The sequence below is a fragment of the Serinus canaria genome, chromosome 1A (assembly GCF_022539315.1).
Source record: "Serinus canaria isolate serCan28SL12 chromosome 1A, serCan2020, whole genome shotgun sequence".
In the NCBI taxonomy this organism is placed as follows: Eukaryota; Metazoa; Chordata; class Aves; order Passeriformes; family Fringillidae; genus Serinus; species Serinus canaria.
The window spans coordinates 55,410,984-55,435,832 of record NC_066314.1 but is presented as its reverse complement, the minus strand read 5'-3'; the positions used below and the strand labels follow the sequence as shown (position 1 = coordinate 55,435,832).

At 38.1% G+C, this 24,849-nt stretch overlaps 1 protein-coding gene across 4 annotated transcripts in view; it reads right to left on the bottom strand.

Annotated features, from left to right (window-relative positions):
- SCUBE1 (signal peptide, CUB domain and EGF like domain containing 1) overlaps positions 1 to 24,849 on the bottom strand; it is a 197,813-nt gene that overhangs the window by 164,908 nt on the left and 8,056 nt on the right. For all 4 annotated transcript variants that reach the window (XM_030238231.2, XM_030238232.2, XM_050987623.1 and 1 more), the window contains exon 3: positions 1,623 to 1,751. In XM_030238231.2, coding sequence (XP_030094091.1) covers positions 1,623 to 1,751 — 129 coding nt within the window. The remainder of the gene's footprint in view (positions 1 to 1,622; positions 1,752 to 24,849) is intronic.

Sequence of the window (24,849 nt, the reverse complement as noted above, 5' to 3'; positions counted from 1 at the left end):
CAAAAAAATCAAGTGGCTGAATATAAATTAATGAAAATGTATTAGAAATGTGACTATCTCTGTAGATTTAGTCTCTTCATTTCATGACCAGAGATCACTAACACAGACAGCAGGTCCAAAAACAACCCCACAGCTCTCCTCAATGGCTCATTGTTGATCAGGTCACTCCTTTTGCTGTTCATTGTTCAAAATGGATTTTTCCCTACTGTAATGGGAGTTGTTTGGACAAAGCTGAAACTAGCAAGCTGTTTGAAACAACACATATGCACAGTTATTTGAATTCCAAATACTTGAACTATTTGATTATGTCTGTGTTCTGTTTAGTAAGAATTTATGAATATTAGAATAAATAGAGTTTTTATTTATTTTTTAAATTAATGTCTGGCTGGTCTTTGTATAAGAAATACCTCTTGCACCATTAATCATTTGACCACCTCAGGCTGAGGCAAATAAATCTATTTTAATCTGTTCTATAACAAATGAAATTTGGAAGTTTGAGTCAAACCCCTGTCAATGGTCAGGATATATAATCCATCTGAACAAATATTACTCTGTTTGAAAATAAATGTAGTACAAAATAAATCTACTGAAAGGCTAATCAAATCCTTGCTCTGAAATCCTAGTTCTTTTATAGCTTCAGTTAGTGCAGACTGGTGATACTGGACTTCAATATTTCTGGTTCGCTGACTAGTTTCTTGAATTTCATTGAAAATATCTCAGTTTTTACTAAAGTAGACCTGCTGCTCACACAGAGAAAAATATCCATTTTACACACTGTTTTATAAACATCACCTTGAAATTAACTTAGGACTGTACCAAAATGTGGTCATTGCATTTATATTGGGAATAGTGAGAAAGAGTCTCTAAGCAAAAAATGACCAACAAGAAAGCAGCTATGGGAAACTGGAGATAGCAGTGTAGGTTCATTTCCAGGAAACTGGTGTGAAGAATTTCATAATAAGAACATATACCTATGTAGCTTCTAGGACAAACCCACCCTATTCGAACCAGAGCAATGGCCATGAATCAAAAATACAGATCCCCAAATCCTCAGACTGCTGAAACAATGAAGATCCTGCACTGGGCTTTGCACAGTCAGTGGACAGTGTCCCTCCAGTTATTAGTGATCAGTGTTTCTTCTGCCCTCTTTCATTGTCTAAGGATTCTTTCCTGGCTTACTTTTACTTCATGTTCATACACCATATCCCAGAACTGTACTGCCTGAAAAGGAAAAAAAGGGGAGGGAAAGCTCTAAAGATACGACTGGGATTACAAAACTTGGAAGAAACAGACAAAATATATCTCACTATATTTAATATATTTAACAGATTACTTTTCTTAAAGAAGAAGACCAAGCATCCAGCACAGGCTTAGGGGGTCAGGGTTTTCCTCAGCAATATTAAACATGGGCATTCTGCTTTGAGCATGTTGAGATTAAGAGTGACAGCTGGAAGGGTCTGACCTGAACCACATTGGGGCAAACACACAGGTTTGAATGTATTAATTGAGATCTGGATCAAGTCTTTACTGAAGATGTGCCAGATGATAAAGTGCAGAAAACAGATCAGGCCTTCTTGCCACTGCCATGAAATGTAAGTTTCTTGCCAGCATTCACCACTTACCAAGGCAGTTGTGGCCATCGTGGGCTAACATGAATCCATCATAGCACGTACACCTGTAGTTGCCTGGAATGTTGATACACTCATGGACACAACCCCCATTGTAGAAGTCATTTTCACACTCATCGATATCTAAAACACAAGAGGAGAGAAAAAAAGCTTTTGTAAATAGAGAATTCTAACAATACAGAAAAATTTCTCCAACTGAGCATGTTTTTTGATATATGCACGTCCCTAACCTTTCTTTTAGGCCCATTTTGCCTACTTCAACACATGGTCAGGAACTGAATATATCAGAGTCATATTTGTCTGAAAAGCAGCAAGCCAATGTATAGAACACTCTTTCACAAAATAATTGGAGTCTCATCACAGTAAACAATGATATGTTGTGAAAAAATAAAAAAAGGAACACTTGATTTTGGTACACTTTATATTTAAAATGTAGTTTTTATTTTCTGGCTGCAAAATAATCAAGCAGAGAATGAATGAAACCTTTGACCTGTAACAACTATGTGAAGCATACTATTAATATGGCATGAGACTAAAGTATGCATTTTATAACAAATAAACTATAATCTTCTGTATTAATCCACATACAACCAGAACCACAAAAATTTCAGTATTTTCTTCTCAGAAGATATGATAGAATTGTTTGGGTTTTTTTTCACACTGGCCTGTATCTTAAAGAGGATCATAAAAGATGAGAGATGGATTGTGCTGCAATTACAAACATCCTGTCATGATTTTCCCTCCCTCATACAAAAAAATCACTCATTCTAGAAAATGAAAACTTTATTCTTTTTAGAAATTGTATTTTGGTATCACAGTCACTCTTGTGAAGAAATAAGTGGTGCACATCAGCCAACTAAAAATATATAAATAATTAAAGATAGCCTCATGGCTTGATAAGTATCAGGTCTAAATTTGTGTGTGCTAGACCAAAAACCACAGCTAATCTCATTAAGTCAGGCAGCACATGATAAACAGATAAAGTTATTATCTTAGAAAACCACCTGATAGAATATCAGTTACCCCAGCAGTCCATTTCAAATGTGCCTTCCATTGCAGAGGTGATTGACATTTTTCTGAATTAGGTTCATGTTCACAGAGATTTTCTCTCTTTTTTTTTTTCTCATTTTAAAAGCACTCCATGAAAAGCTCTTGCTACCTGGTATCATACCCAGATGCAATCCAAAGAGGACAAGGTTTGGGCAAAATCAGACTCATCTGAAGAGCCATCTCAGACTCAGCCACTCAGTGCCTTCACAACTTCTGGTCCTTGGATTGAGGATAGCTGGGTTTGTGCCTCCTTACACAGTCTGTGAGAGCAGGGACAGGCTTTTCCCAAGTTCTGTTGCAAGTCTTCTCCCTCATATTGGCCCTTCCCAAAAATTTACCTTAAACTCAGAATTCTCCAAGTCTCCAACCACCTGCCTTCAACAGCTCTGGAGTCCCCCCTGTACAACCTCCTTAGCAGCTTGAAAAGGGAATGACAGGCTTGACTTTATCTGCAAAACCAGTTGGCTATTTCGTAACTCAGCATTTGGCACCACAGCAGTACCAGAAACAGGAAGCTGGAGAAATGATCTTCCAAACCAAAATACAAGCTGCTGCTCAAATGTAAATTTCCTAGTCTTTAAAGCACTGCTCTTTTTCAGAAGGTTCTCATTCTTTACTAACAATTTCCATCCATGAGTTGTACAAGTGCCCACTCCGCACAGCCTGTGGTTGTGCTCTACCTTCCAAGTCCAGTATGAGAGCAAAAAGAGAAATCTATGATTTTCTTGAAAACAAGAATTAGCAAGTCAAGTGCTCATCCCATACAACCTGCAAGGCAGTCTCTGAGAAGTTGCTCTCATTAGGCAACAGATCTTTGTGCCTGGGTGCATATTCCCAAAATGTTACAGTCTGGTTTCCACACAGCAGAAATTTGCAGCTTCCACAACCATTCATTAATATTTCCAGAAACTTCAGGTTGTTCTCTACAGGTTACAGGGCCAAAAAGAGAGTTCTGTAGTAATGCTCTATAGAAATGTTTTAACAGGCCAAGTCAATACTCAAAAAGCATCTAACAGGATTTTGATATCAGGTGTCTCAGGTGTTCCCCTCAGAAGAAATGGCATCTTCATTTCAAGGTTTGTTCATAGCTTTTATCCAGCAATGAGTCTTCTCAGAAGAGGGAATTCAGAAGAAGCTCTTACCACCTGTTATGTTCCTCAGCATCAGCCTGCCAAGGGTTGAGTAATTAATTCCCTTTTTTTTTCCAAACAATGAATCAAACAGTACTATTTGTTTAAATAAGCAGTGGGAGAGCCTCAAAAGAGACAAAAAATACCAAGGAAAGGTGAAGCCTTTTGAATGACTGTCCCTTATATAATACTTATTTCTAAAAAGCTATACTGTGATTAGCAGCACAAAGTGATGATGCAATACAAATACTCAAGTTATGGAAAAGGTAATGCAACAGATACAGAAACCACAAAAATAGCAAAAGAAACAGATTATTTTCATCTCATTCTCTTAGGAGTTCAAGTCACAATTAATATTGCAAAAGGATTAGAATATTATTTCTCCCTTTTGCATCCCAATAGCTGTTAAAAACTAGAAGTGGAACCAAACATTCTAACTCCTTTTCAGAGTCATGTTGTGGGTTTTTTGTGTTTCTTCCCCTCCAAAACCCAAATAACTATTTAAAAACTTCACCTGGCAGGCTGATTGGAATTTCTATCTCCAGCATGGCTAGGAAAAAACCAAGGGGCTAAGACTGATGAATTTATATTTCCAAAAAAACCAAAGCAAAAACACACCAAAAAACCCCCAGTCCCTCCCCACCCCAAAGAAACCCAAACAAACAAACAAACAAAAAAAAACCCAGACAAGAAAACCTTGTAAAAACGTGCACAAAGCCTACAAAGTCCAAATATTGAACATTTTTGAAGCTCCAACTGCCAAGAGAAATGCAAGCAATGTGACCACCACTCTATCTGCTCTTTTACCTGGAGGAAGACATTCTTTAAAGAATGCCTCCGTGTGCAACACTTGTAATTTATGGACAGAATCTACAGCTGACATGCCAGAATACAGCTTCCTTATGAAGCTTCATATAGAGTAAAAGTAATAGGAGTACATTCAATCACATAAAACCTGCAGCCTTGCTCTTCATTTTGTCGATTATTAGCCTCAAAATTTGAAGGGGCCATCTGTGTTCATTTCCTTTTCGGTAGGTCATATCCTATCATTCTTTTTTTCCTATAATTGATAGAATTGGGTTTTAATGTAGATATTCAACCATGAAATTTTGAATATTCAGTAGGTGCAACTTCTGATGAATTTGCAAGGTTTCTCAAAGGGAAACCTGAAGTTTCGTCTACACTGACAAAAATTTATATAGTTTTCAATTCCTTAAATTCCAGCTGTTCAGATGGGGAACTCTTGGGGTGTTTAGTGAAGAAATCACCTTAAGAGAGAATTGCAGTATTTCCACTCCAAGAGAAATTAAATTCATGCAGTACTATAATGGCAGGAATTGTGGGAGTCTCAGACAAGAATTACATGTGCCAAAATGATTAAGAAGGTGTAGAGACATTTTCAGTACTGACACAATCTGCCATGAACCCATCTGAGCTTAGTGTACTCAAAAAAGACAACAACTCCTAATCCCAGGGCTGGATGTAAGGACATCCTCAGATGCTGGCAAAATAATTTTGATCATGTCTTTCTAGAACTGGTTCAGAGAAATCTCAAAAATCCACAGCTTATTTCAAAAGTTTTAAAGCAAAAAATTATCAGGAAAAAAGAGGTAAAAAGAATATTGCTTACTTGGGTGTACTAGTAACTGTAGTGGTTCAAATATTTACCAAGGTGAAAGAGGCTTGGAAACTCCATCCTAATTCTGTCTGGAAAGCAGAGGTGAATCTTTTTGTTGCCATCTGGAAATAGCTCTGAGCACATCCCTAAGGAACACAGCCATGCTCTTCTACTGCCCTCTTCAAGGAGCAGTGGTCTTACTTAACACCCACTCTGTGAGACTGCAGTTATTATGCAATGCAAGCATCTATGAACTTTTAAAAAATAGTCTAGACAAGTATCTGAGAAAATCTGAGGATGCATTACCATAAGGATGTGCTGTAATTTACAGTCCTTTTATTTCAGTTATAGGAAGAGAATTTGAATTTGTTTTAAGTAACCTGATTCTTTTTAGTTTAATGGGACTTGTATTTCCCTTATACATAATGGGGTTGATTCTTCTTTCATTTTAGAGGTGAAATTGACACTGCCCCATGATTGGTTTAATTTTGTGTATTGTGCCACAAAGAGATGGAACTCTCATAAGCCTCACAACGCCACCCTTCAAAGAAACAGCTCTTCCAGAAGCACATATAACTATGAAATGTTCAAAATAAAACAAGAAGCAAACTCTTCTGATTCCCATATCACAGTATTTCAGCTTTCTGTTACAGCAGAGAATAGAAGACACATCAGCAAACAATAACTGATGTCCACAAGACAAACCAAACTGTTGCAAAATGCCTGGTTCCTATTTCGTCTAAACATTTTCAGCAGTCTCATGAATTGACTGAGTGCTAATCATCTTTTCCAACCAAAAACTAGCTTTCCTAGAAGGTGGCACAGAATTTATGCCAAGAAAGTAAAAATCTACCTACAGAAAAATTAATTCCCACTCTTCATTGCATAACTTGAAATTAATTAAGTTCCTGCATGTCCAAAAATGTGTGTTCCAACACATGCAACAAACTTTGTCAGCATAGCTACAGATCATCATGAGCACAGCTATTGAAATCAAAGCAAATGCTTGCATGGATTTGATGAATTTTGGATGAGTGTCACAGCTAAATTGTCACAAGAAGCCTTATGGCTATTAACATGCAAAAGGAAGAATGACTGAGGCCTGGAAGTCAATGAGCCAATTTCAGTGTTTAGTGATGAATTCCACAGATTTCTGTAGAAAATGGGAAAGTGTGCATTGACACAATTTTTATCTTGGCATCTGTCAAGGCCACAGATCTCGACACTCACAATGCAACAGAAGATGTTCAAAATAGGCATGGGATTGAATAAAATCTGTGTCCATTTTAAAGTATTTCTTGACTAGCAATATAAGGGCAAGATCTAGAGCTAATTTAGTAAACATCAATTTAGCTAATTTAGAAACTTCAATTGACTTTGAAAGGAGTAATTTATGTGCTTGAACATTTTAAAATAAATAGCCAAAGAAAGCTGTCTGCCCACATCAAATTTTAATTTACAGAACCACAAACAAAAGTGATTGGGCAGGTATATTATGCAGATGTAGAATTTCTCATAAAGAAGCTGGATCCATTAAATAGCTAGAAAAAGAAATATTAAAATCTTTTTAAGTACATCTTAATGCCTGAAGCCATGTATTTCTTCAGTATCTAAAGAAAGAAAATGTTGATATTCATCTTCCTTTATCTAACTGCTTTAAGCAAAATACTGCCAAAAAGGCACAGTAAATATCATTGCCCTTAGAAACCTGACAGGAAATAAACTGTTTTACCTTCTTGCTTGAAGAGAGATTGCTGCTAGCGCCTACAGAGGGCAAAGCATGCCAGATGCAAAATTCTCTTATATCAGTTGCCTTCTGCTAGAAAATGTACTCCTACAGATCTGCAACAGCAGCATCTTGCCCTCTTTTCCACAACTCTTATTCAGCAAAGAACACTGCAAGACACTGGAGCCCATATTTCCATGTAGTAATATTTTTCACTTTTATGGCTTCTCTACTAAGAGTGTTCAAAAGATGTTATTGATTTTTTATTGAGTTTTGGTCACTGTTCCTCCTAGGGCTAATGCATTATCCTCATATACACAGAAAAATACAGGTAAAAAAGGCCCACCCCTAGGTTCTAAATCCTACACAACTAAGAAAATTTACAGTGCAGAACTGTCTTCCTCACTGCACAGCTTCATGCAAGCTTGATCTCAGATGCTTGTGAAAGAAAGTAACCTTGTAAAATCCAAAGATAAAACAGCCTGAGATGAAAACTCAATCCTACAATTATTGCCACTGGCTTAGTGAAGCCGGGAAGACTTCTTTTCTGGGATTCACAGTAGAGAGATACATGAGACAGGATCAGCACTGAAATTTTTCTTCCCATTTCCAATTCAGAGCAAACAGCAGCGTAGCACTGACATCGCTGCTTTAAAGGAAACAGGCAGAAGTGAAGTTACAAACGCACTGACAAAAATTACAAACAAGTTCAAGTCCTGGATCCCAGTCAGGTCAGGATCTTATTCTTCTTCATAACTGGGTTTGAAACAGCAAAAGACATGAAAATAAGTAAAAATTACATGGGACTATTTATATATTTTTATATATATATATTCTTTGGCAGAGTCTACATTTATTATATGTTCAGCAGATATACATCACACACTGGACAATCTGAACCTAAGGCATTTGTATTTCCCATATGAAACTGCACTTTCCTTAAGAAGGGAACCAGTTCCAGATTTAAAGGCCAGGATAAAAGCTCAAACATAGATTAAAGACCATTCTGGTAAAGTGCAGGTGAAATTTGCCAGAAGTTCAGCTCTCAGGGAAACACTCAACCTAAGCAACATGTTAGATTCTTACAGAGTTTAGCATCAGCACATTTCAAGTCTGCTCTACGCTTAAAATTTGCAAAATATGACCAAAGTATGAAGAACTGGGTGAAAATGTGATCAATTATCAATTTCACTAAATCTGACCTGATGAAATAGCATTTCCATCCGTTTTGTGGCATTGGAATTCAGCATCTACTCCAAGTCCAAATTTTATGAAAATATATTGACATACCAAGACTCTTTCAATATTTCTACTCCAAAAAACCCCTTCACCTCCATTTTTCCAGAGAAAAATCCATTTTTGAAAATCTCTTTCCACGAAATGCTTGTTAAATCACTTTTTTTATAAAACAAATTATTTGTTACATCAAATAATTCCTGCAATACTTTATTTTTTGACTCATAAACGTTAACATTTTTATTCTTTAGATGCTGTGACCTTGTAAATGTTACAATCTAATGAATCAGAGGAACACAGAGTGCAGTTTTTACAGCTTTCAAGTTGCCATGATGTTTTCAAGATGCTTGTGCCAAAGAAAACTGTAAAATTTGATAGCCATTAGGGCTTCTCTAAGAGGCAAGGTCAAGGGTGGGCAGGCTGGGAACAGGGTAAATTCAGAAAGAGCAGCCGGATGTTTCTTGGTGGAGAAGGAAAAAGAACAGGTACAATATGTTGTTTAATATGAGGTTTTTTTCAGTGTAAATCCCTCAAGAGCTTTTCCACTATGGGTATTGCCTCTCCCATGTTTTTCCCATCACTGTGTCCGCAAAAAAAAAAAAAAAAAAAAAAAATTTTACAACTTCCTTTGAAAATGTCACAAGCCCCTATTTCCCAGTATTAAACTGGCAATAAAATGAAAAGGCCATGCCAGCTTAGTTGACATGATTTGGATACAATCAGTGGTATTGTTGTGCTGTTTTTATGGAAGCCATTTCATCTAGTTTCCAGAAAAGGTCAAGTACTCTGTAGCAGTTTTGTTTCCTTTCCTTCTGTGATGGCTAAACACAAAGTTCATCATGCTTTATCTCTTGCTAAAGTATTGTCAGAAAAAAGTGGGGTGAAATGGAATACAAACCAAACTATGTGAAGGTATGTCCAGCTGGTTAAACATGACACACACATTTTTCAAGTGTGAACAGTTTCAGATTTAGAACTCTCTTGCTTATCCATTTAGGATATGTCTGAAAGACAGATGAGATATCATCATATTTATCACTGCTTGTATATATGACTTTTTAAATTTTAATATTATTTTAATATTGTTTCATAATTTTTTCCCTAACCACAATTAATAACTTATCATTTTAAAGAAAGCACAGAGACAACTGTTAATGATCCCTATTTTGCCCTGTGTCTGTAAATTTTTTTCCTATTATTATACTGTGTACACAGCAAGCATGAATCAAATTTTGAAGTCACACACAGTAAAGGTGGTCTTACAGAAATCACCCTCACTGGCTGGGGAAAACCAGCTCTCAAACATGAGTCCTTCTCTAAGGAGGAGATGAAGTAAGTGAAATGAGAGTATCAGCTGTAGAAAATATAGGTGTGTTTAACACTTGCTACTTTTCAAATTTTAGTTAATGATCTTTAAATACTGTGCATCATACAAAGAGAATTAAAGAGCCACATTTAAAGACACAAGTGACTAGACAGTATCAAGCACCCAGTGCTGTAAGCTGACTTCAGCTGACTCAGTTCATTCACTGGTAAAAGAAACAAGTCAATAGATGATGAAAATGCAAAATTTCTGCAGTAGCCGAATGGTTATATCTCATATTTTTGGTGAATAACCAGCTCATTCTTCATTCATCAATAAGAAATACGGTGTCCCTTCCTTCATTTTTCTTAAATTCACCTTCCCTTCCTCCTCACACTGTTCTTTTTCCTGTGCATTTCCCTCCTTATTTAAACTCTGAGTTCAAAGAGTGGAAAGAGTGTTTTTAGTGGCTGGACATTGATATGCCAATCAAAGTGACAACAGACACAAGAACCTATCCCTTTGATTCCTTCTCTGAGGATGCCTGATGTGCAAGGCAGGTATTCCTGCCTCAGTCCACACGTATCTTGCCACTGGAAAGTTATCACCGATGTACAGTGAAGTAAGAAATATGCAAAAATATTGGAAAAAAAGGTAACTTACAAACTGAAAGCTGAGGCTCTGCACACATTTGGTGTCACTTGCCAGCCACCTAAACACTCTATATGGTGGCATTCAGAACACCCCAGCAGCAGGAATGGGGAAGGGATCAAACAAGTGATATGGAACACTCTTCAATTAGCACCTTAAGAGTTTCTGACTGCTTAATTGCCAAGTCTTCCTACTGCATTAACACTGGAGTTTTACAGAGCTTTTTACCTATAGTACCTTTTGGGTACCTGAAACCTTTGGAGAGCCAGAATCATTTATGGGAAAAAATAATTAAGCAGAGTTTTTTCCCTAGGGAATATTTTATGTTCTCTTAATCTGAGTATTACCCCTGTGTGACATTTGCCATCTTGACTAGCACAATGGAAACTTATTTGGAAACTTATTCCAGCTTCATTTATAGCAAATAGATTTTTTTTCCTAGATAAAACCAAAATGATTGTAGTCCTGCATTCAGCATCTTAAACCCTTGATTAGAGCCTGGAGCAGCTTGACATTTGTCTTAATTGATATTTAAACAGATTGGCTGCAAGTTCTTTGAAGCTCAAGCGAGATACCCAAATAAAGATGTATACCCGCCGAGCACGTAACAGTTTTAGAGTCTATGTTTATTTAGTAGCTGTCATGCCCGACAAGCTCAAGCAGAGAGGTTTCCTGTTCACAAGCTGCTATGAATGTGAAACATGACATTTGACAGCATTTTTTCCCACCACTTCTAAATCGCAGCCTTTTGCACCCCAATTCCCTCTTTTAATATAATGGGAAATGTTTGATTCTACTGCAAACTTTCGAAGTTCTTGTCCATCTAATGGCAGGGTATTCCTGTGTTCTTACAGACACTGCTGGTGTGCATTCATCCTAATGATAATTATTTCAGTAAGTCATGGCAGGAGGTTGTTCCTAGATATTTAAGTTCAAATATGCACCTATCAATTTTGAGAAGAATGTTTCAAATAATAAAATTAGCTCATTGATACAGATATAATTCACTTACTTTTTTCCCTAGACTCTGCAGGTATCTCATTCTCAGACTGCTTATCTCCAACCTTACTTGCATTTCATTTCTAAATGTCTGTCTTTCCACTGATAAAGGGAAAAAAAAATCCCAGCCTTCAATTCTGAAGTAAATTTCTTTATTTCCTATCAGTGAATGAATATTTACTTTTTTTATGTGGCCCTTCATGTAGGGGAACAGAAGGTTACTTGCCCATTTAGGAATGAGTCATGGCAGATTGTGCACTGCCAAATGGAAGATTTCTTGGGATCATAGAGCACATGCTTCCTTAGTCCCTGGCAGACTGACACTTCTTCAGTTTCAGGCTGAAAAAGCCAACCACAAACAGCATGGGAGGCTGCAGAGCAGTGGTTTTCAACCTTCCTGGATATGAGGAACTACTATATTTTACAGCAGAAGTGGAAACACTCCTTTAGCAAATTTACATCTTCTGACAGCAGGTTTACCTATTCAAACTATTTTTCCCACCTGTACTTTAGCAGTAGTTATTGGGCTATTGCAGACTCCTGGCTGAAAACTACTCTGCTGTGCTGGTTAACCACTTGGGGAATAGAATGTGACTTATAGTATGCAAGATTTGTAGAACACAGGGCTTCCTGTCATCCTGTATCACTTGGTCAAACTTCCTACTCTGTACAAGAGGCGTATCAGATATTAATTTTGCCAGCCTACAAAACCTGGCAGGACAGTCCCACACAAGAAATCTGTCTGTGAGCAGAGCAGCTCTACCTTACACTGCTGGTGTGCCCTGCAATGAGGGAATCACTTGTTCAGGACTGCCTTTCAGTTCAACATTTACTGAAGTCATGTGGCTACTTCTAAATGTGATCCAGAGGGAAACCATGAACTTGTGTTCCCTGCCAGACCCAATACTTGTGAGGCCCCAGAAACCAACTGCCTCCTATTTAGCCACCTGTTCCCTGAATACAGAAAAATTCCGACCACTCCCCAACAACATCCTTGATGATCTGAAGGCCTCTCAGCATTTTGGTTTGCAGACAACAGTAAAGAGCAGCCCACAAGGAGTGCCACTCTCACTCCTTCACAGGGATAAAGGCCATAATTTCTCACCCATTAAACTGCAGCTGGCTGGGTGGTAACTTGATTCGTCAAAACACAGATCCTTCTTTGGTTTAGAATCATTACATTTGGTTTTGCTGTAAATAGTTTTTCTAACTACAGAAGCTTTTATCTGGTCTAGCCAGGTGAACATGATGGTAAAAAGGTTGAAACACACCTGAAATGTGTGAAATGCTGAAATGCTCTGAAAAATGAAAGGATTGCTCATTCACTAAAACTCAACTAAAAAGAAGTCCCTTACGTTCATGGTAATTAAGACTCCAAAGTACCTCTGGTAAGAGTAATCTATTAATACTAGCATGTTGCCTGATTTCCAATATTAATAATTTCCCATTACATTGCTTTTTATCCAAGAGATAGTACTGAGTATTTCTAATTTTCCTTCTCTTTTCTATGGTGTTAAGACATCTCTTAAAAAAATATTTCAGTGCTCCAGGCTAGATATAGATGAATGATTTGTATTTAGTTTAAGTTTTCAGGAGAGTGGTGTTAATTTTGCTCATGAGTCTATTGCAGAGCTCTGGGTATTTTCAGGAAACAAACAGTAAAATTAGTAGAGATGACCTCACATTATGCCACTTACATGGCTCATTTATGTACGTGATACATTCACTTCAAAAAGATCGGAGAAGACTAAACTGAACAGAAATAATCAAATATTTACAATACCTTTTTTTTAAAATCTTTAATGTTTTACAAAAAAGCTTCAACTCATTTTTGTTCACCACCTTTCAGTTCTGCGCACCATCTAGAAAGTAGAAAAGTTACTAGGCTACAAATTTTGTTACAATTCAGGAGTTTAAGATGATCAAGTCACATTTTGTTCCTGTAATGAAAATTTAGGCTTGTTACAGATTTGTGTTTTAGCATCTCACATGCATTAAGTTAAACCTTACTAAACCTGTGACAATAATGATGATACCCTAAAAGTGAGCACACACAAGCACTGCCTGAAACAGTTCACAGCTCTTAAAGCTTTCTCCGTCAGGACTGTACAATCACAAAATGTGGAGCTATTTTCAAGGTGCCAAAACAGCAATTTTGGCAATTTTGCTGCACAACTCAGAATTCTGGCACAGCCTCTCTCAGCTTCTTAACAATAATTCTGTCTCCACAGCGTGCAAAGTACCTGCCATGCAGTTTTGCTTGGATGTACAGACTGAATGTTTTCCATTTTTTTTGAAAGCATGGACCTGGCCAGTATCAACAAGAAGCCCTAGATGTTGCTGTAGTTGATGAATGCAAAGGAGTTTTATTTTCAAACAAATACCACATTGATGCAATTTTTTGATTCCAGCTATTTTTATTCCTGAAACATAGAACCCAACCCTACTGATATGTGCTGACAGTACTAAAATTTTATCCAAAAAGAGAGTTAATCAGTTATGATGTAGGCTCTCCTCAGTCTTTGAAAAGGCCATGCAGAAATTAAGTCTTGTGAACCTGAGCCCTATTTATCACCAGAGACAAATAACCACAGAGAAAATTTAATAAAGAGTGGTAAGCGGCCTTTAGTTTTTGACCTGAGGATGTACAGCCATTGTCCAGCAGGGACATAAACATACAAATAGTGAAAAGTAGCAGGCAACCCACTGGCTTTTCCATCATCATTACCCTCTCCAGACTTTCAAAACACCTCCTGGACTGTTTGGCAACTAGAGAAGAAAGCAATACCAGGAACAGGAATTAATGAAGTTACACACTCATCTTGGCTGGACATGAGGCAAGTGAGGGTTAGATGAGGCCAGGCCAAGCTGTAAAAACACCAGTTTAGTAGTGAGGAAAGTCTAGGAAAAGTGCTAAGGACAAAATTTAACATTCAAATCTGAAAAACATCTTTGCTGACTTGTGAATCATCAAATATTTTCATTTATAAGCTGTGCTCACATCTGATGTTTGGACAAGAAAGGGAGATAGGGCAAATGGATGCAATTACAGCTTTGCCATGAAATCAGACAATTTGGCTCCACTGTTCAAATACCCTGTACTAGAAAGCACTCACAGCTGCCATTAACACTATTAAATGAAAAAAGATGAAGCTGCAGACACAGGAATAATAACACAGGCATTTGCTGTAAATTGAAGAGTGCTCATATTCATAGCCTGGAAATCTTCCTTTGGGAATTCTAAGCAATTTATTTTTTCGTTATGTTGGGGAGAATGAAAGGTAGAGAGAACCAAAGAATGCCTACAACTTCTGTGCAGTATTCAAATAATAATCTGCTTTTGACAGAATGCACCACAGAAAGCCAAGCTGTACAACTGCACTGACCTCCTCCCCAACAGCAGAGATATAAAGGTGGCTAAGGTTATCTAAATAATTGTTTGGTCTTGTAGACCTATTTCCAATACTCTCATGCAGCTGATTGCTTATGAGATGGCTTTCACAACAACTGTTATTTTATTATGCAGAGATAACCAAAATGCAGAAATGTCTTGCCTAAAGTCTTGATTAACCACCCAATTAACAATTTGGTTTAATTTTTTTTTTGTTTGTTTAATTGGACAGTATATCCAGCATAAAACTAGACATTTAGATGTCATTTCTTGAAATGCTCTTCATGAATTCCACACACTTCTTCCTTCTTCCCATCTTTCCAGAGAATCCCCATTTTAGCACTGTCTCTGGTGTATATTCAGAGTATTTCTAAGATACATAAACAGAAGTCCAGGAGAGAACACATTATAACATCCTCTGTTATCCACTGAAATCAGGGCAGCAAGGCCTGACTACTTAACTCCACCCATAAATAATAGAGAACATCAGCCTCAGTAAAAGGCTCAAAAATGAAATAATAGGGTAATGGGTCTGTATCCACAAGAACTGATTTAAAAAGTGCAGCCATCTGAAGCCATCTGATGTTTGATCTTTGGTCAAACATCCAGGTCCAGCTTTTGAAAGTATCTATTAATTTTTCACAACTGATTTGAGACTCTCCTTAATGAAGTCTCATTTTCAGAAAACCGTGATGGCCCATCCTTCTGAAGACACTGTTAGTTGCCAAGCCAAAAACTCAGGTTTGTAGGGTTTGCCCATGTAGGGAAACATGGCATGAGGTTCCTGTTAAACCACATTAGATGGGGGCTGCAAAGAGACAGGTGTACCTGTTCCTGCACAATTCTTTGCCAGCATTCTGAGCACAGCTAATTACCGGTCTACCCCGTGAGTTTTGCAGAACACCTGGAAAAGAAAACATACTTATTTTCCATTCCTATTCTGAAGATGTTATTAAACACAGGGATTTGAATGAAACTTATGGCTCAGAAGGTCTTTAAGTCTCTAGCTGCATTCTTCCATTTCATGTATTTTTATAATCTACTGTAAGCATCCACTGTTGGCCACTGTCAGAGACTGCGCATCAGCCAGACAGATCTTTAGTCAAACTTGGTCTGGCCAGCTTACACAATTTTGATATTAAAATATAAATACTCATAGGTAGGGACCAGATTCTTTGCATCCACTATAAAGAGTCCTGATTTTGCCTTCCTGTACTAGGTATAATTTAAAAATCTTTGTATATTCCATCAGCACAGAACATGAAACTAACTTAACAGGAGAAGGTTAACAAGGAGAAATTCTGAAAAATGCTTTAGGGGATTTCCAAAGATCTGATAACTAGGCAAACAAAACTGACATTCAAGAAAATCTGTCCGTCTCCATAACTGGCACAAGTAACTTTTTACGGAATTTTCTCCCAAGTGAATATAGGGATCTAGTAGACTTAGCATATAAAGGACTTTTAATTTGTGTTTAGTTTGTGCAAGTAGGCAATTCAGCCACTGAATTAAAAGCATAGCAAATTAAATAAAGGTATGATCACACAGTATAGAAGTGCTTCCTGAGTGGAATGCACTAAGAAAAAAAAAATAAATTAAAGAATTAAAAACATAAAACTGAGACTGTGAGGATGAATTTTATAATGATTCAATGATAATATGGCAGCTTAAAAATACCATGTTCTGATTAAAGTCAAAGAACAAGTACAGAATATTCTTCAATAATTTCAATGGAATTTGAATCTCACAGCCAGAGGCTCTCTGCCCTGATACACCTCATCCAACTTTGTAGATGCCCACATCTGTGTCAGAAAGAAGATTCTTATTTCCAGGACATGATTTATCTGACCTATTTTTGCCTTCAATAATGCAAGGCAAACTGCATGAAGGAAATTTTTCTCCCTCAACCATAAAGGGAAAGTAAAGCAAATGGTTTCAATGGGCTGATCTCTACTACTGAGATCCACCTTTGGAAAGATGAAATCCACCCTCTGTCCTCTTCAGACAGCCCTGAAAAGCACTGGAGCTCTGTAATACACCAAGTGCTCAACAGACAGAGCCTCCCTCCCAATACAACAGACTTGATTTATTCTGAAATTTAGGTCTCTGAAGGAGTGCGGAGATCATAATCAAGTGCCTGAGCCGAATTTCAATGTTAAACTAAAAGAATTATAGGGTGTATTATTAATGGTTATAAGTGACTGACAAGAGTTTGCCTGAGGACAGACAAATGCAGGAAGCAAATGTTTCTATTGATTCACATCTAAGTCTTGTAACTTGTGACCCCAGAAAACTTTTAAAACAAAGGCAGAACCATGTTTTCAAATTACCACAGGAAAAGTAAAGTAATCCCATCCCCAGCAGTCAAACAATTTTACAGCCAGCAGACTGCACAAAACCACATGGAGGAGATATTTTTAATTAAGTGCAATATAAGGAAAATAATGGTTAACCATATTCAGTCTAAAGAATTATTAGCAAAAGGCCTTAGTATTTGAAAGTAAGCCATTTAAGAAAGGCTAACTGTTTGAAGCATAGGCTGTTTCTGATTATAAAGTAGAGCTTTTAATTAAGATTAGTAAGGCCTAATTCAAGCTATAATCTGGTTCCTTTAGTTAGCAAATGTCTATTAAAACTGAGCAATTAAGGTTAAATGGGTTGAAGCATTTAAAGCACTCCCTCCTGCTTTAAATACTATAATAGAAGAGTATGTCAGTGACTAATACAGACCAGAAGACTTGTATTTATTTCCCTTAAGTTTTTTTACTTCCTTGTTGATCATAAAGTTTATTGAAGAAGAAACTCTTGGTAAACTAGGTTTCAGGTGAACAATATGTTGTTAATAGTTTGAAAAACAAAATATAAAATACAAATTCTGCAGTTTTATAAAGTTTGTTCCTACTATGTTTTTTTCCTTAATTTTCTAAACATCAATAATACGAATATGCACAAAACTTCCCAGAGGCATATTTCTGACTTTTGATAGTTATGCTCATACTTGGCATGGCCTTAAGCATAGATGTTGTGTGTACTTGACAGATAAAGGTAGAAGTAAACTATGGTTTGTACCACTTACATAAATGGACTCTTAAAGCATTCCCACCTCATCTTCCATTTCCCATTTTTCCCATTTTCACAGCTTGTTCAGTTCAAAGACTGAAATTCTTCATGCTTGGTTCAATCTTTAAGATCAAGTTATTTTAGCAAGTTCAAGCCAAATGGGGTGAGCAAATCAAGGCTGTATTCCTGAGGGCATGAGAGCCTCCCCCCACACCCCTCTGCCTGGCCATCCCAGAGCCCATCTCCAGAAGGACCTTCTGAGTGCATTCACTCTCAAAACTTTCACCTGCCTTCTGGACTCTTCAGAACTCTCCCAAAGCACCTAAATAAATCACAGTTTTAAAGACAACAGGCTGTCCTTTCCATCAGACAAAAAATGCTGTGTGCAAACAGGAGCACTGAGGTGTTCTCACAGCTACAAACACTGGGGCTTTCCTCAGCGAATGCCAGCATTACGGAAAACATGCCGGTCCTTCCAGAACATGTCCCCCCATCCCTTGAATCCAGACTCTGGCTAACTCAGGCAATTTTATCATGTTATCCTACTCAGGATAAAGACTGATGCTGTGGAAAAGGCTACAGCTGCTGTCTCTTGCCTTCCATACAGACCACCAGAATACTTGTCTTAAAAACAGCTCAAAATTAGGACTAGTACCTAATAATAACATTAATATTCATGGACATCACTAAGAGCCTTTCAGCATAAGCAGTACAGGAATGTATTCTTGTAACTCTTTTCTAGTAACTCTTTTTTGGTTTTGTGCAGCAAAGTGCAGTGAAAGAACTCAGAAATGTGCATTGGAAACTTCTGTGTTAATTCAAGGTAAAATGTGTCATTAAGCTGTTCTAGAAAATTAATGCTACTGCTGTTGCTTTCCTGGTTAGATTTCTGTGTATTTCCTATTTAGAATAAAAGCCAAAGCTTTTGGGTTTTGCTCCGTAAGACCACATGTGATGCAGTCCACAGATATTTTCTTATAATGCAGTTCTTGCACTTCCCTCAAGAAAAGGATTTTTTAAAAAAAAATTTCAAAACAGACAGTGAAAGGATGCAAAGTACCAGAAGGATCAAGAAGAGAAATACATTTAATATACACCTAGATGTGATTGTTAATACAAAATTTAAGTGACAATAACTTAGACTTGACCCGTATCACAAAAAAGTACCTCCCTAGTAAACAATCATACTATAAAAAATTTGATGGGGTTGTTTCCACTCTTAAAGCTTTTGGGAAAACTGTATTATAAAAGTTCTTCCATTCTGAAGTCATAATCTCCTTAAATGCAAAACTGTGTGTGAAACATTCTATACCTAATGAAACAGGTGAAAACACTCACAAAGTGAAACATTCTATACCTAATGAAACAGACTATATCCAACCGAAGCATTTTAGTACTCAGGTTTTTATTTCCAGACAACAGGCTGAAGTTGTCTATTCCTCTCTTATACCCAGTCCCTGGCTCATTCTTACAGCAAAACAATCACAGGTCAGAGAAATCCTGGCAGCCCTCCTTCCCTCATTGGTTTCTTGGGCTCTCAATACCTCTGCACAATCCCATCTAAATAGAGGTAAAATCAAAATAATTTCCTCAGGAACTCAAGCCAAGCAAAAGCCAGAGGGCTCCACTTGTGTCTGCCCTCTAGTAGTCAAATAATGCAGTTAGCCTCCTTCAGGGCTTTGGGTTTGGTGGAGCACAGCCAAAGGAGGCTGCCTTTCCCCAGTTTGCCCATGCACACAAAGCCACCACCAGAGCCCTGGGGAAAATCCCAAATCAGGGGCAGGAGCGAACTGTTCAGAGCACCTGCCTTTGCAGAGGGTGCTGTACCAAGACCCTGCACTAAAGATCAGGTGAACTCCACCACTTTGCAAGCAAGAATTGGGCTGCTTTAAGAGAAAAGTGGTGTGTGTGGGGGGGAGGAGATGCAAAGAGGAGCTTTGATTGCATGTATCTTTAGACAGGTAGGAATCCATTAGGAAAAATGGAAATTTCTAAATAAAGTTGGACTTTATTTAGACTTTTTGTTTTTCTCTAACTACAAAGTTGGTGCTTTGTAGTTAGAGAAAAACACTGGCGTGTCTCCAAGTCACAGGTTTTATGGAATCCTTTCTCAACAAAGTTCTGCAAACAGAAATGCGCAAAAAGAATAAAGGCACAGCTCTGCTTGGTAGAGACACTGACATCTCTCAGGTATGAAGTCAGATACTGAATTCTTTCTGTGCATGTGCTGCCAAACAATTTAGATATGCATTACCTAGCCTACTTATTCAGCAAACACCCCACTTACTTCAACCTCTTTTTCCACTATAACAGGGAGAATGAAAGTTCTGAATGCGACCTCTGCTTCCAGATAATGAAATCAGAACAAAACCACTTCAGTGCAGTTTCCCTCTTACAACAGCAGGAACTAGAGTGCACAGCAGGACCGTCCTGTAGTATTTTCAGCAATGATATGTCCAACAAATAGCTATTTCTGCAGAGGTTGCCCTTCTCTGAAGCACCTTCTGCAGCAGCACCATTCCCTCCAACAACATTACTAATAACCAAAATGGTATTAGGCATTGCTCTTGGTTTTTCTCCCCCTCATTTAAATTTTTATGCTCTTTAAGCACAATGTTAAATGTAAGCACTGACAGTGGTTCATGCAGATTAAGGCATGGGAAGAACGGTATGAAGCTTAGTAACCTCAACCTGAGAGAATAAAGGAAAATTGGCTTTTATATTCTCTGAGATAACAGCTCATCTGCTTCAAATTACTGTAAGAATCAGAAAAGTCTGAAAGTTGTCTATTTAATATTTCTGATCCTTTGATGGCTGTACTGTAAAACATTGTCAGTAGCTGTGAAAGCATGATCTTGAATTTGATAAGTTGTCTATGGGTCCTACAGCACCAAACAAACTTCACTAAGTTTAGGTCTAAAGCATGTCCAAGATCAAGGTCTTAAATCACTGTTTTGACTGATCCAGATTTTTTTTTAATTCCTAGGTCACTGAAATAAAAACTGTGACCTTCTATAGGCTTTAGAAAAGCAGCACTGCAACATAAAATAAGGCAGTAACTACAATTTAATAAAGCACTTAAACATAATTACTTTAAAAGGTAACAGTTTCTTAAGATTAAGCAGTCTTGAGCACTCCGGTGATTCACAGCACCTGAACAAAAAAATTCTTCCAACGGTAATGTAAGGGTATTCCTTTTGCTCAGCATCTTAAATGTATAGAAAAGTCTTGAAATTTCAAGGGGGTCTGTCAGACCCTATCTTCAATTTCTTATAACTCTGCCAAACATTTATGTATGAACCACATTTATTCTTGCAAGGTACCTGCTTTAAAGCAGGTAATTTTTTTCAGTTGAAATTTAAAACAAATACATATATGCTAAAACAAACTAAGGAAAAAACTCAGGAAGTTAGCTTTTTCTAAAGAGATTATATGGAAAAATCTCTGCTTTGCTATGTTTTAAAAAAAAAATCTCCCTCAAGTGTTTCAACAGATTTAATACCGCTAGATTTTGTTTCTAATAAGGTGTCAGGGAGTTACCTTTCAAGAGATTTCTCAGGACAGAATAAGATGGTCAAATTACAGCTGAAAACTGACCAAAAAAAATTAGCCATCTAAAAATTCATTAACCCCTTCCCCTCCCCCAATAATATAATAAATCCAAAGCTCAACAGGCACCTGCTGAAATTTAGGCAACTGAAGTTTCCAAAACATCCTTCTTGGTAGGTGTTTGTTTCAACCCTATGCTGAAGTTTCACACCACAATGGCTCCAAAAACTAAACCAGATTAGGAAATCTGTTCACTTTATTTACCACCACCTTCTCCCTGCCATGACTCAGCCTCTAGATCCCAGTTCATTGACTTTTCAGTGCAGAAATGCTTACAGAGCATTTTGGGCATATTGTTTCAGTGATATTCTTCACAAACTAGCCCCACATCAATCACCCTTGTATGAAAGAAAGAGCACCATCAAGGAAAAGGAGCTTCCTAAATCAGTGCAGAGGGAGTACTACTCCTTTTGCCACCAGACTCCATGCACATTTCCCTACAGATTCCTGCCATACATCCTCCATCCCAGGACTGCCTGAGGTTGGTCAAACCTCCCTGCATTTAAGGCTCACAGCTATCCTGGGCTAGAAGAGCCTGGGACTGGTACCATGAGTACAGAGGCTGTACCCACCATCCTCAGGTATCCACCATCCATGATTCCCATTACTCTACTGTTAGCATGGATGCTAATGAACAGAGTTGATGCTACCTGGCTCAAATGCAGAAGAGACAGAAGCAGCATTAGTGCAGCTTTTTTGGGCAAGGGAGCAGCAGGAGTTCACATTTCCAAACTCCTCCTCTGCCATCATCACAGCAGAGGCTCCCTCACCATGTCCTGCATCAGCCTCAAAACAAAGAATGTGTATTTCAGCAGGGCAGTGAAGACACACATGAAGACAGTGCCCATAACCAAAGGGGAGCTAACAAATGATGGCAATCAGCCAGGCAAAGACGTTTTTCTAGCCAGCCACTCAGAAAAGAGCCACGGCTCTGCAGTGGGTGGCAACAGCAGGGAATGTGCTGAGGAACAGGTGAGTTCTGACCCACTGATGGGGGACAGGAAAGAGGTGGAGAAAAGGGAGAAAAAGCAAGAAAAGAGAGCTGGTAAGAGCTGTTTTGACTTAAAGACAAAACCCAAGGGAATGGACCAGTAAGAGGCACTTAGAGCTGCCAGTTCTCGTGGCCCAGAGGTCTTTCTGTGGGACACCGGCTCTCAGAAAAACACTGCTGTAACTGCAGCAAGCCACTGAGAGGACAGGGGAAGAAAAGCTACATGAAATAATTGAAAATACATGAGAAAAGAACAAAAGAGAAGCGGGATTTGCTGTAGGGAAATGACAAGGCTAAAAGACAGCTGAATATCAGAGTACACAAGACAACATAATGAAGACTGCAAGAAAAGGGGACTGCACCAGAAGTAAAGGTGATGTGTGGGAAAACAAGGAAAACTGTGTAGTATCTGGCAGATGTAAAATGAATGAAGACAAAAGGACAGACCTATTGATCTTAGTACACTTTACTTATGCTCCTTCATTTCATTATCATTTTCCTGGCAGTTAATTTACATTGTGTATCTAGGTGGAAAGAAGTTCCTTCTAAATACCAACTTTACCTTACCCCAGAAGGCCATCCTGGGCTCTGCATCTTAGCAACTGTTGGTCCTGATGAAATTTTATAAATAAGTTCCTAGAGTACCCATAGACCATCCAGCAGACAGGTAGCTTATCAACTATTTAGACAAGTGCTCTTGGAAAAAAACCTCCTTTTTTCCAAATTGAGAATTACATGTAATGCTGTTGAAGAATGAGGCCCGTATTTCATAGGGGATGGTATTTGTTTATGCAAAATATAGTGATATTTGTATCCAAGAAGCATTCTGGAGAGAAAAAAAAAAAAAGTTGGAGTGAATGTTCTTTTTCTAAGTCAAAATGGAAGATTTCCAAAGTGGACCACCGGGGGAGCTGTTCACTGAAGCAGCATTATGGGCTGTCAAAAAGCAGCTCTGAGAGGTAGGACAGGGTAGGGAAGAAAAGGAAGAGGAGAAAACAATAGGGTTCGTGATACATGGGGACTGATGGCCCTGGGGGCACTTAAACAGGGCATGTCAGCCCAGCGAAGGGATATTCTGGTTTTAGTGGATGAACTACTGAACAAAGTTGGGAAACGAAAGCAATTTGAATAAATAAATAAATAAAATCAAGGCTCAGCTCGGACCAAAACAAAAGCCCTATTCACTGAACAGAAAGTGGCATGAAGGAGGAAAAAGAAAAAAGTTATCATAAGCTGTTAATTCACTTAGGCTGTAATAAAATTCTGATTTATTATAGAATGTTCTCAGGAATATACTTGCAGATATTTCTCCACTTCTCCATCCCCCAAGAATATTCATCCCCTGATGCAAGTTAGAAAACTCACAAGTCAGAATTGAGTATTAAATAGTACCAGAAAATTGGTAAAAAAAGGTAAAAAGGTAAAAAAAGGTAAAAAAAAGGTAAAAAAAACAAAAAAGGAGAAAGAAAAAAGCAGAGATATAGAAGGCCTCAGAATTCAGTTCTGTGAACAGTTTTATCCACCTAAACAAAATAAAATACATCAATCGACCCAATAAGAGAAAATAAAAAAGCAGTTACCAGCTCAAATCAAAGAAGCTAGTTTATATTCTCTCTCCTTCATTTTGTGACAACATATACTGCTTCATTGTGAAAGCTGCTTTCAGTGAAATCAGCACAGAGGCTCATCCAGAGTAAAGCCATAATCTGTGTGAATCAAACTGGGAAGGAAGATTTGATCCTGGAATAGAAATCCCCATAAAATTTGGAGGTGGCAGAGTGTGCTGCTCTGTGCTCAGATGGGCTGCTGCAAGCCAACTTCACAAATCCAGCAGCACAGACTTGGAGCACCAGGTGTCATCTGGAGCCCTTAGGGGAGGGTGACATGAACTTCAACATGAGACATGAGCACCATCTGTCAAGTATTGTAACCCCAGAAAGCACAGCAGCTTCAGCACCTAATATCCCTGCAGACCTCATTCAGAGAGACCAAGGGAGTACTTGAGAGTATTAATTCACCTTCTACTGCAATTGGAAGAATCATGAATCAGGAAGAAGTCACTTAAGCTGCCTTGTTCAGTGGCATCACTGTTATTCTGCAGAGACAGACAGAACAAGTCTAAGCTCACTAGAGTTGTGCAAGCATCAAGATGTCCAACTTTCAGAAACCAAAGGACACCCAGCAGTGTTCCAGCTCTCCCAGGACATCATTGATGAAGATGACTCACTTAAGAAAGAATTGCTGAGAGTGGATTGATGGGACACCATGGAGCTCTTAAAAGAAATGGGATCATTGTTCCACTTAAAGGACATTCAGAAGCGCCTTACTTACTTATCCCTGCAGACAAAAGGAGGCTCTTGTATGAGATACTGGACTGGGAGCTGGGAAATGAGAAGTCTGAAAAGTCCTGTGTTTCCAAGTTGATTGATTCAGAGCAGCCCTGTCACAATATTTGGA